Genomic DNA, 13,437 nt, shown 5'->3' on the forward strand with positions numbered 1-13,437 from the left:
CATCTGTATAATTTTGGTGCCTTATACCGTTTACACCCTGTGTAATGACACGGCCACGGTGACACAGCAGTCATTCTTACCACTTGACAATGACTGAGGAGAGCTCCGTCGAAAGCTTGTGGGATTTTAAACACCTGACGCGGCTGGAAGCCCGAGAAAATTTTATAAATTATTGAGCATATCCGGGATGCCTTGCAACGTGCTATTCAGAAGAGATCTCCAACCCCTCGTACTCTTACGAGTTTATGGACAGCCCTGCACGACTCATGCTGTCAATTCCCTCCAACACTACTTCAGACATTAGTCGAGTCCGTGCAACATCGTGTTGCAACATTTCTGCGCGATCGCGGTGGTCCTACACAATAGTAGGCGAATGAACGAGTTTCTTTGCCTCTCCAGAGTATGTGGATGTGCATTAGAAAATTGTAGCGAAATGCAGGAAGATCTGCAGCGGATACGCACTTGGTGCAGGGAGTGGCAACTGACCCTTAACATAGACAAATGTAATGTATTACGAATACATAGAAAGAAGGCTCCTTTATTGTATGATTATATGATAGCGGAACAAACACTGGTAGCAGTTACTTCTGTAAAATATCTGGGAGTATGCGTGCGGAACGATTTGAAGTGGAATGATCATATAAAATTAATTGTTGGTAAGGCGGGTACCAGGTTGAGATTCATTGGGAGAGTCCTTAGAAAATGTAGTCCATCAACAAAGGTGGCGGCTTATAAAACACTCATTCGACCTATACTTGAGTATTGCTCATCAGTGTGGGATCCGTATCAGATAGGGTTGACGGAGGAGATAGAGAAGATCCAAAGAAGAGCGGCGCGTTTCGTCACAGGCTTATTTGGTAAGCGTGATAGCGTTACGGAGATGTTTAACAAACTCGAGTGGCAGACTCTGCAAGAGAGGCGCTCTGCATCGCGGTGTAGCTTGCTGTCCAGGTTTCGAGAGGGTGCGTTTCTGGGTGAGGTATCGAATATATTGCTTCCCCCTGCTTATACCTCCCGAGGAGATCACGAATGTAAAATTAGAGAGATTAGAGCGCGCACGGAGGCTTTCAGACAGTCGTTCTTCCCGCGAACCATACGCGACTGGAACAGGAAAGAGAGGTAATGACAGTGGCACGTAAAGTGCCCTCCGCCACACACCGTTGGGTGGCTTGCGGAGTATAAATGTGGATGTAGATGTAGATGATGTTAGTCTTACAGTGTGATGGCGTATCTGCGGTCTCGTACACTCTACACACCAAGGTGAAAGTTGCGTCAAATGTTGCCCACACGCAGTGCTTCCAGGGAGGTTGTACGCACCTGGAAGTTGTAGACGGCGTGCAGCGAGTTGACGGAGGGCACGCCGCCGAACTTGAGGCCGAGCAGCAGGTTCTTGTGGTCCTCGGCGGCGTCGCGCAGGTTCTGGCGCACGAGGGCAAAGTCGGGCCGGAAGGAGCGCGCGACGCGCGTGCCGTTGCGGAAGACCGCCATGCTGACCGTGGCGGCGCCCTGCTCGCCGCCAGCCACCAGCGACAGCTCGCGGAACTCCGCCTGCTCCACGCGGATGTCGTAGTCGCCGTGCAGCCGCCGGCCGCGGAAATACTTGGACCTGCGGGCGCGTCAACAACGAGCTCTGCAGTCACACCGCCTTGGCCGCAGACACACACACACACACACACTCACACACACAAGCGCACACTTGGTAGAATGTATCATTTGCCGCGCCCGCGCCCCGGAAAAAGCTCGGCACGTGAATTGTGAGCTTATTGGAACAGAATCCCGAAAAAGAGGCCAATAAACAAATAAATAAAATGTTGTTGTTGTGGTCTTCAGTCCAGAGACTCGTATGATGCAGCTCTCCATGCTACTCTACCCTGTGCAAGGTTCTTCATCTCCCAGTACCTACTGCAACCGACATCCTTCTGAATCTGTTTCGTGTATTCATCTCTTGGTCTCCCTCTGTGATTTTTACCCTCCACGCTGACCTCCAGTACTAAATTTGTGATCCCCTGATGCCTCAGAATATGTCCTACCAACCGGTCCCTTCGCCGGCCGGAGTGGCCGAGCGGTTTTAGCCGGCACGGTAGCTCAGCGTGTTCGGTCAGAGGGTTAGCAGCCCTCTGTAATAAAAAAACTGAGTTAATCGATCAACAACGAACTTAAACGGGTGTCTTACGACGTCCGCCCCGAGCAGATTCAACGAACGAAAGCGAACAAAATGAGATTAAAAAAAAAAAAAAAATGCGGTTCCGCGCCACCGCTACGGTCGCAGGTTCGAATCCTCCCTCGGGCATGGATGTGTGTGGTGTCCTTAGGTTAGTTAGGTTTAAGTAGTTCTAAGTTCTAGAAGACCGATGACCAGAGCAGTTAAGTCCCGTAGTGCTCAGAGCCATTTGAACCATTTTCAACCGGTCCCTTCTTCTTGTCAAGTTGTGCCACAAATTCCTCTTCTCCCCAATTCTATTCATTACCTCCTCAATAGTTATGTGATCTACCCATCTAATCTTCAGCATTCTTTTGCAGCACCACATTTCGAATGCTTCTATTCTCTCCTTGTCCAAACTATTTATCGTCCATGTTTCACTTCCATACATGGCTACACTCCATACAAATACTTTCAGAAACAGATTCCTGACAAATCCATACTCGATGTTAACAAATTTCTCTTCTTCAGAAACGCTTTCCTTTCCATTGCCAGTCTACATTTTATATCCTCTCTACTTCGACCATCATCAGTTATTTTTCTCCCCAAATAGCAAAACTCCTTTACTGCTTTAAGTGTCTCATTTCATGATCTATTTCCCTCAGCATCACCCGACATAACTCGACTACATTCCATTTGTTGATGTTCATCTTATATTCCTCCTTCTGTCCATTCCGTTCAACAGCTCTTCCAAGTCCTTTGCTGTCTCTGACATAAAATAAAAAAAAAAAAAAAAATACAAAGTAAGCTCGGAGTTAAAAAGTTTCGTTTTATAGGTTGGCTAGATCCATATTGTACATTGCTACTACCGTATCTCGGTCTTAGAAGTGACCAGCTGTTCCTTCCGAAGGTTGAATTTCACATACAACGCGGCATTCATTTGTGAGCTGCACGCCGAGCTAGCCGGGCTGGAAAAATACTGCGTCATTCGGATGAAGTATTTTTGTTCAGCGAAATCAGACAGAATTTTTTTAAGGTGTAGGCTATTCCAGAATGCAACGGCCTTGCCGCAGTGGATACACCGGTTCCCGGCAGATCACCGAAGTTAAACGCTGGCGGGCGTGGCCGGCACTTGGATGGGTAACCATTCGGGCCGCCCTCAGCTGTTGCCATTTTTATGGGTGCACTCACCCTTGTGATGCATACTGAGGAGCTACTCGACCGAACAGTAGCGGCTCCGGTCAAAGAAAACCATAATACCGACCGGGAGAGCGGTGTGCTGACCACACGCCACTCCTATCCGCATCCTCAATTGACGATGACACGGCGGTCGGTTGGTCCCGATGAGCCACTTGTGGCCTGAAGACGGAGTGCTATTCCAGAAGGTATGTACTTAATTACGAACACTTATTTCATTATTTAATTAATAATCAATAAATCGTTTTTGCTAATTATCTTCTTACTGGATCTCAAGCAAGAAATTGTAAAACGCGAGCGAAGAAAAGGATAAATTTTAGATTCCACAACACTCAGCCTTCTATTTCATTCTGACCAAAAGTATGTCTATTATCTTTGCAAACTGCCTTAAGATCGAACTACTAGCCACAACTCCGGTTTTTAACCATTTTTTTATGCGAGTGTTGGAAAATTCTGTAATTTATCCTGACAAAATAGAAATTAACGTCGAAGAGTTCCGAAACTGCGCTATTGCATCAACTGGACACTATGTGGAACAGTACTCGTGGTACAATATGCAACATGAGTCCATAGAATGCTGATCCATGCACTGGAAATAATTCCTTCTACACTTTTGTCAATAGGTCAACTGTTAGAACAAATTAATAAGGCAATATTACATAAGCTTAGGAAGAAAGCCTTCCTGCGGGAAAAATGCGGAAGATGTGTTCGGGAGACTTCTGACTACAACTGATCCCTGTATTCTTGTTTGCTGAAACCATCTCCGAGGAAAGTGAAAACTTCATCATCGGAAATTTGTTGCCCTCTTGGTACCTGCTAAAGACGACTACAAGGAATCAGAAGCTGTGGATGATGACGAAATACAAACGTCGAGGGGGAAGAAGATAAAGTAGGAAATCAAGGTGGGGAACAAGAAGCACTACAGGAAGAAGATTAAGAACACATAATTAACTTTCAGTTGTTTCTAACATATATTTACCGTAATAAAGACAGTAGAGGCCGCGCAGGATACGGTAGCTGATGCACAGTGACTAATTTTCGTCCAAAGAGCTGGGCAAGTTTATTCGTTTGTTTGGAAGGTGAGACCGACAAGTGTTCTCCATTTTTCGTCCGGTTAGCGATGACATAATCTAGGCGCACGCTCTGAAATCTTTCTCAAACGATTTTACAGAAAGTATTTGACAAAAAAAAAGTTTTTGCTTTGCTTAAGCTTTATATGTCAATTTCATGATGATGTGCCCATCAATGCGTTAATTGTCATAATTATAGTGATGTTTAAGTGGAAGTAAGACACTGTGTGAAATTCGGAAAAGTTTGCAATGAGAACTAGAGGTCTCTATGATTTTGCGTTTGGTGCATATTACATAATATGTCTTCGCATGTGAAATTTAGCAAAAATATTGAATTTTTTCTTAGGCTTGGGTAGAGGTATCTGTCTGCCACCAATCTCGAGAAAATTGATTTGATGTAGCACACTCATTTGCGCTCGACCTGTGCTGGCGATAAAGCCAGAATGAAATATCCACAACATTCCTCGTATTTCATAAAAGGTTTGTGATATCAAAATGAAATTTTGGCAAATGATAGCACGCGAAGAGAAGAGTATTTTACCGTATCGTTATCATATAATACTTCATTATATACCATGTTATTGCATTAACTGCAGACTTTTTCGATGAAAGAATGTAATTTTTAAGGGCCATCGATAGCTGTGAAACGAGAAAGGCTTTCGGTCTTGGAGCAGCATAAGTGAACACATTGGAGATCTTGCATTACACTTTTTTTTTTTTTTTGTACCGAGGATGTGCTATTGCCGGCTGCTGTGGCCAAGCGGTTCTAGGCGATTCAGTTCGGAACCGCGCTGCTGCTACGGTCGTCGCAGGTTCGAATCCTGCCTCGGGCATAGATGTGTTTGCTGTCCTTGGGTTAGTTAGGCTTAAGTAGTTCTAAGTCTAGGGGACTGATGACCTCATATGTTAAGTACCATAGTGCTTCGAGCCATTTCATGTGCTATTTCATAAGCTACTGACCATACTTTTCCTCAGTTCCTCGCCGGCCGGTGTGGCCGAGCGGTTAAAGGCGCTACAGTCTGGAACCGCACGACCGCTACGGTCGCAGGTTCGAATCCTGCCTCGGGCATGGATGTGTGTGATGTCCGTAGGTTAGTTAGGTTTAAGCAGTTCTAAGTCTAGGGGGCTGATGACCACAGCAGTTGAGTCCCATAGTGCTCAGAGCCATTTGAACCATTTGAACCTCAGTTCCTCACTTACGAAACTTAATAAACCACTGCTTCAAAATTCTCTCGCAGTTGTGTCTGCACAACATGTTAGTGAGGTGATACGTGTAAACTTCGCTGTGTTTTGGCAAGAGGAGCAAATTTTAACATGTCAACTAGAGAAATGTGTACGTTTCTCTGAAAGGTAAAGTTTCTTTCTCTTAAAGTTCTATTTGGTTAACAAGCTAGGCGAAAATAAATCACTGCATTTTCGGAGGAATTCTTTTTAGGTACTAAGCAAAGCAGGGGTCACAGTAAACCTTTTCGAATGATCACAATGCAAATGTGATTCTGGAGGGGCCCCACCTAATATTTACAAAAAATGTGAGTGTGGGCTTCAGTTTAGAATGGCACTTCTTCTCCAGCACTCGGCATTTCCCCTACAACGCCTGCCCATAACTCCCGCCATTACTGCTCATGCCCTGCCGTCTGTGAATGTACCGTCCACGGCATTCTGTGGCGACTGCAATAAAGAGATTTTGTAACAAATTGTGCCTATAAATTTATGAATGTTCATCACTGAAAACTTTTTCTGTCCACTTCATAAATTTGTTCCTGATTTTTTTTCCATATTGAATTTTTTAATTTAGATATGAAAATCGCAGAAGCGTCAGAATTCCCCCCCCCCCCCCCCCCCCCACAGACACACACACACACACATTAAACAAATGTTTGGTCATATTGGAGCAATTTTGAAGTTTTGGCCCAGTTTTCAGTATTTTGGACCAATGTGCATGGGCAGGCAATAGAGAAGACTGGCCACTGTGCTGTTCAGATAAGCCACTGGAGTAATGAAGATCGGCTGACTACCTGCCTCATCGAATTCGGGTGACGCACTTCTACCCGTGGCGTAGAAGCCGCCTGACTTAGGAAAGATCACTTGTTGAGTTCTATCTGCAAGAAAGTCTTGAATCTAATCGTTAGTCTGCTCCGATACTTCCTAAGCTCGTATTTTTTTCCTTGAACGGCGATGCGGGGCGGCAAATGCCTGCGTCTACCAGCCACTGCATTCGGCGCGGACTACAATAAAAAGATTTTTAGCAAATTACTTTCATTATAATTGAACGCTTCTCTCATTGCTCTTCTTACGCTCGTTTTTTTCTTCGTTCAGCTTTTGTTTGTCGGCTATTCTCTTGAATCTGAGATGAAGTACTCTTTGTTTACGTAGCACTTTTCTAACACGGCTACTAAACCATGATGGGTCATATTGAACGATGCCTTTTAATTTTTCCCATTTTTACTCCACATCTTCGTCCTGATGGTGTGGATAGACAGTGTGTCAAGGAACATGGCATCAACCTGAGCGCCATTGTCCACTGCGCTGTGGATTTCATGGAGGAACAGAGGGAGCTAAGTTTCAGAGGATCTCTGTTTGCGAAACGCATGTTGATTTTTATACAGGAGATGTTCATTTTCCAAAAACGTGATAATTCTTGAGCATGAAACATACATGTTCCATAGTTCTACAACAGATTGACGTCAACGATATAGGTCTATAATTGTTGGGATCTGCCTTACGGCCTTTCTTGAAAACGCTTTTTTCCAGTCGTTAGGTACCTTTCGTTGCTCCAGTGATCTACGATAAATTACTACTAGAAGAGGAGCAAGTTCTTTCTCATAATCTTTATAGAATCTTATAGGTATCTCATCTGGTCCTGACGCCTTTCCACAACTAAGCGGTTGTCGCTGCTTTTCAGTTTCCCGATCGGTTATCTCAATATCTGGCTTTTCGAAGTTCTTATGGCGATTGAAATGATGGACAGTGTGACTTAGGAAGACCCAATTCAGTATTTCGGTCTTCTCTCTGTTATCTTCCGTTTCGGTGCCGGTATGGTCGCTGAGCGAATCAGTAGATGGCTTTGATCCACTTACTGATTTTACATACGACCAAAATCCCTTAGGGTTTTGATCAGATCGGTTGACAACGTCTTGTGTGTGTGTGTATGTGTGTGTGAGTGTGTGTGTGTGTGTGTGTGTGTGTGTGTCTGTGTCTGTGTGTTGGCTCTAAGCACTACGGAACTTAAACATCTGAGGTCATCAGTCCCCTAGAGTTAGAACTACTTAACCCAACGAAAATAAGGACATCACTCACATCCATGATCGAGGCAGGATTCGAACCGTAGCAGTAGCGCGGTTCGGGACTGAAGCGCATAGAACCGCTCGGTGTGTGTGTGTGTGTGTGTGTGTGTGTGTGTGTGTGTATGTATTGAACCGAGGACCTAGAAACGACGGAGAGACGTCGTCCGTCCCCGCCGTAGCCCTCAGTGGTTGAATCCCCACAACACGACAGATTACTGCAGTTCATTCACCCCACCGTCGCCCCACACCGAACCCAGAGCTATTGTGCGGTTCACCCCTACCCAGAGTAATTTGGTGTACGCTTACCTGGAGACAGTGTTTGCGCGGCAATCACGGACATAGTGTAACTGAGGCGGAATAAGGGGAACCAGCCCGCATTCGCCAAGGCACATGGAAAACCGCCTAAAAACCACCCACAGCCTGGCCGGCACACCGGTCCTCGACACTAATCCACTGGGCGGATTCGTGCTGGGGACTGGCACGCCTTCTCGTACGTTAGACCACGCTCTAGCCTGGCGGGCCTGACAACGTCCTACTTTCATTATCATTGAACGCTTCTCTCATTGCTCTCCTTACGCCCGTTTTTGCTTCGTTCATCTTTTGTTCGTCGGCTAGGCTTTTACTTCTCTTGAATCTGAGATGAAGTGCTCCTTGCTTACGTAGCGCTTTTCTAACACGACTATCAAACCATGGTGGATCTTTCCCATCCCTTAAGACCTTACTTGGAACATACTTGTCTAGGACATATTGAACGATGCCTTTGAATTTTTCCCATTTATTCTCCACATCTTCGTCCCGATGGTGTGAATAGACAGTGTGTATGCGTGGAGATCCACGAGAGCGGTCCCTCAGGGAGAGGGAAACCTGAGAATTGATTTCGTACACTACGTCATATACAACAGAGGCGCGCAATAAAATCGATAGTATTTGTGTAAAGATTAATGTCTGATTAAATTTCACATTTAGATGACATCGCTTATTCTTAGAGTATCAAGAATAATTGTGGAGACATCGAGTAGTGTTGGAGATAATTAAAATTTTCATCAAGGTGCATTGCCTCAATGGCAATAAAGTGACTGTTGGCAAAGTGTGGGACATTTAACACAAATTTTCACGACGGTAGTGTTTCATTGGGGTTGGGTGTGGGTTTTTTGGGGGAAGAGACCAAACAGCGAGGTCATCGGGTCTCATCGGATTAGGGAAGGAAGAGAAAGGAAGTCGGCCGAGCCCTTTCAAAGGAATCATCCCGACATTTGCCTGTAGCGATTTAGGGAAATCACGGAAAATCCAAATCAGGATGGCCGGACGCGGGACTGAACCGTCGTCCTCCCGAACGCGAGTCCAGTGTGCTACCCACTGCGCCATCTCGCTCGGTAGTGTCTTATTAAGGATACTGATCTTATGCCTGTCAGGTTCAGAAAACTAATAAACTCGCGTCCCTGCTAATAGATTTATTAATACAATAAGGCATGACGGTGATTTCTGAAGTGAATGTGTTTGACTCTGATCCAATAGGGACAATTAATTGGTAGTTTTAAAATGGGCTAATTTTTTAAAAAAGATTGAGAGACATAACTAAGGAACTGTTTTTATTTGCAATTTTCTCTTCGCTACTGGTTCATAAATGTCAAAGCAGTCCCAGACTCGGGAAATGAGCGTAGGGGAGCAGATTCAGGAACCCCGCACAGCCGTTCTAGGTAAGGTCTTAGTCGAGGTGGTGCGCTGCCGTCTTCCTCACACTGTTGTGAAGTGTCAAGCGTATCTCTGTGTCGTGTGGATGGCTGTGATGAGTGTTTGTACAGTATAGTGTTGGGCTTGTGTTGCGATGGACGAAGGGAAGGAAGAAGGTGAATTCCGACGCCAGGAAATGGCCTGCTTCTCTCGAAAAGCACCAAGGGGTTGCCGAGCTGAATGTTCCTATTCGTCGGACGGATCGGCATCAACACTGTGACATACACTACTGGCCATTACAATTGCTACACCACGAAGATGACGTGCTACAGCTACAAAATGTAACCGACAGGAAGGAGATGCTGTCATATGCAAATGATTAGCATTTCAAAGCATTCACACAAGGTTGGCACCAATGTCGACAGCTACAACGTGCTGACATGAGGAAAGTTTCCATCCGATTTCTCATACACAAACAGCAGTTGACCGGCGTTGCCTGGTGAAACGTTGTTGTCATGCCTCGTGTAAAGAGGAGAAATGCGTACGATCACGTTTCCGACTTTGATAAAAGTCGGATTGTAGCCTATCGCGAATACGGTTTATCGTATCGCGGCATTGCTGCTCGCGTTGGTCGAGAGACAATGACTGTTAGTAGAATATGGAATCGGTGGGTTCAGGAGGGTAATACGGAACACCGTGCTGGATCCCAACGGCCTCGTATCACTAGCAGTCCAGATGACAGGCATCTTATCCGCATGGCTGTAACGGATCGTGCAGCCACCTCTCGATCTCTGAGTCAACAGATGGGGACGTTTTCAAGACTACAACCATCAGCACGAACAGTTCAACAACGTTTAAAGCAGCATGGACTATCAGCTCGGAGACGATGGCTGCGGTTACCCTTGACGCTGCATCACAGACAGGAGCGCCAGCGATGGTGTACTCAGCGACGAACCTGGGTGCACGAATGGCAAACGTCATTTTTTCGGATGAATCCAGGTTCTGTTTACAGCATCGTGATGGTCGCATCCGTGTTTGGTGACATCGCGGTGAAAGCACATTGGAAGCGTGTATTCGTCATCGCCATACTGGCGTATCACCCGGCGTGATGGTATGGGGTGCCATTGGTTACACGTCTCGGTCACCTCTCGTTCGCATTGACGGCACTTTGAACAGTGGACGTTACATTTCAGATGTGTTACGACCCGTGGCTCTACCCTTCATTTGATCCCTGCGAAACCCAACATTTCAACAGGATAATGCACGACCGCATGTTGCAGGTCCCGTACGGGCCTTAGCGGATACAGAAAATGTTCGAATGCTGCCCTAGCCAGCACATTATCCAGATCTCTCACCAACTGAAAACGTCTGGTCAGTGGTGGCCGAGCAACTGGCTCGTCAAAATACGCCAGTCACTACTCTTGATAAACTGTGGTACCGTGTTGAAGCTGCGTGGGCAGCTGTACCTATACACGCCATCCAAGCTCTGTTTGACTCAATGCCTAGGCGTATCAAGGCCGTTATTACGGCCAGAGGTGGTTGTTCTGGGTACTGATTTCTCAGGATCTATGCACTTAAATTGAAAATGTAATCACATGTCTGTTCTAGTATAACATATTTGTCCAATGAATACCCGTTTATCATCTGAATTTTTTCTTGGTGTAGCAATTTTAATGGCAGTAGTGTCACTATGAGACTCTGCGGAGAGGTTCGGAGTTTCATCCAGGGTACTGGCAAAATATGGTGATAGGGAACTTGACGCAACCACACGTTCTCTCCTTGCTGGCCAAATACAGTCAGTGAAAATTTTCTGCCACTAGGATTCACACTGGCTTATCTCCAAGTCGAGCACCACTGTAGAGGCGTGCCTTAGCGACCTCGGGTACGGAGGCGGGTGCTGATAGTATAGGACAATTCAACACGAATATAGAGGTTACGAATGGCTATAACAATTTAACACATTGCGCTGCATCGATAAGACACAGAAAATGTGAAAGAAATTTAAAAATTTGACTAGCTGTACTAATGCAGTGATTCAGAAATCGGCACACTTCTTGAATCAACATCTGCCAAACCTATGAATCGGTCGTGTTGGACAGGATGCTATATTCTGATCTTAGCCACCTGAATCTCCAGATCTGACAAATTGATTTCTTTTAACTGGATTATGTGAATGTGATATGATACCTCCATGTACACCACAAGCAGGAAAGAAGTTTCAGCATAGCGAGTAATCGCTGTGATACGTATAATCATCTTTGCCCGGTATCCATCTGGTATAACAGAGGTGTTTGAAGATAGTGTAATGTAACATCCAAACCGACTGCTAATAAAATAAGACCCAATAAATACTGCTTGAGTTGTCATCGACGCTACTTAAACGTGTAGCTACAGCTATCGCTCAATGATCTATCGGAAAATTCTATATAGACAAACAATGTGACTACAATATCCGTGAGGCATTGTTGGAATCGGTAAACTCCTACAAATATCTGGGTGTAAGAAGTTGAAGTGAGATGAAGTGGTACCCTCACATAGTCTCACTCATAGGTAATGCAGTAGGAATACCTTGGTTCACTGGTAGAATACAAACGAGACAACAAAACACTCGTGCGACCCTTCCTAGGATACTGCTCGAATGTGTGGGACTTGCACCAGATGGTACTACCAGGAGATGCTGAACGTATGCAAAGAGGGATACAGCATGGGTGGTCATAGTTTAGCTTGACTCATGGAAGAGCGGCGGGAGAATGCTGAATAAACTGAAGTGCCAGATGGCTGAAGATAGACGCAAACTACCCCGATGATTCCTGCTTGCAGAGTTTCAGGAGTTAGCTTCAAGAGAGGAATCTAACAACATACTACACACCCTACGCATTGATTCCTTAGGGATCGCAAACACAACATTACACTAATTAACGCGCGCACATAAGTATTTCAGTAATCATTCTTGCCGCGCTCCATACTTGGAAACAAAAGGAAGATGCGCTACTAAATGGTACGGTAGAATGAGAAATACTATCTGCCATGAACTCAATAGTGCTTTGCGGAATATGACCGTAGATTCATTTTGTAAATTTATAGACAGAATAACAACCTCCATCGACCCAGAACTCCTGCGGATGTCGCTCCGCTGCCATTTAGACTGCCTCTCAATCCCGCTACGAAGTGCAAAATAATAGTAAGATGGTAAGTCACGGAGCCTGCTTACCAGCTGGTTGAGAGCAGTTCCGATGATTGCGGGCGAGTTGCACTTGTTAAACAAGTAGTGGGTGCTGTTCCGTGACATTGTCTGCAGCTCGCAAGCGATTTCATCCATGTAAGGGCATTGGTTGGTTTCTACGACGCCTCTCTGGAAACCCGGAAAAGTTAAACGGAACCACGAAGCGAAACTTTGCGCGGAGTCGTTTGCAGGTGGTACACGGAGTTTCAGAGCGACGCTTTTGTTCGCTCGTTTGCCCCGCCGCTACTGAAGCCCGTACACAGGCCATTAAAGCTGATTACATGCACTGTTATATGGTCCGCTACGTTTTGAACCTGAACAGTCGACACGCAACATTCGCAGCTTGTTTGATTCTCCTATTCCCTTCCTACCCACGTTCTGACGGTGTACCATTAAGCTTCTGTGCTTAATCTTTGATGTAAATGCGTAACTCCCTCATGTTCAACCCCTTCCTCTTTCTCTCCAAGTTCCTCCCATCCCGTTGGATTATCATATGGTATGCAAAGACAGGAAATGTGAGTAGCACTGGTACCAGTTTCGCGCTCGCAACCTAAAAGAGACTAAAGATTGTTTCATCTGGCGTCACATACGAGGTGAAGCTCTGCCAGTAAAGAACTGGGCCCCATTATTGTCAGTTTGACAAAACCGAGCGTGAACAGTTACTGATAACCTTCCGCATCGACATGATGTGTAGTCTGTAGCCAGCACCTACATCTGCATCCATACTCTGAAAATAACTTAGGGTGTAAGGTGGCTATAATTTCGCACCTTACAAGCACTCATCCACATACTTTGCAGTGATCTACAAACACAATTAGGTAACATGTGATAGGCTGTACATCGTATATATGA

The 13,437-nt window shown here is 45.5% G+C and overlaps 1 protein-coding gene across 1 annotated transcript in view; it reads right to left on the minus strand.

Moving 5' to 3' along the window:
• The window catches only part of LOC126095771 (synapsin), an 859,815-nt gene that overhangs the window by 619,658 nt on the left and 226,720 nt on the right, over positions 1 to 13,437 (minus strand). The window contains exon 3 of the mRNA XM_049910577.1: positions 1,318 to 1,606. Within this exon, the coding sequence (XP_049766534.1) occupies positions 1,318 to 1,488 (171 nt within the window). The 5' untranslated portion in view covers positions 1,489 to 1,606. The remainder of the gene's footprint in view (positions 1 to 1,317; positions 1,607 to 13,437) is intronic.

This window comes from Schistocerca cancellata, chromosome 8, assembly GCF_023864275.1.
Source record: "Schistocerca cancellata isolate TAMUIC-IGC-003103 chromosome 8, iqSchCanc2.1, whole genome shotgun sequence".
NCBI lineage: Eukaryota > Metazoa > Arthropoda > Insecta > Orthoptera > Acrididae > Schistocerca > Schistocerca cancellata.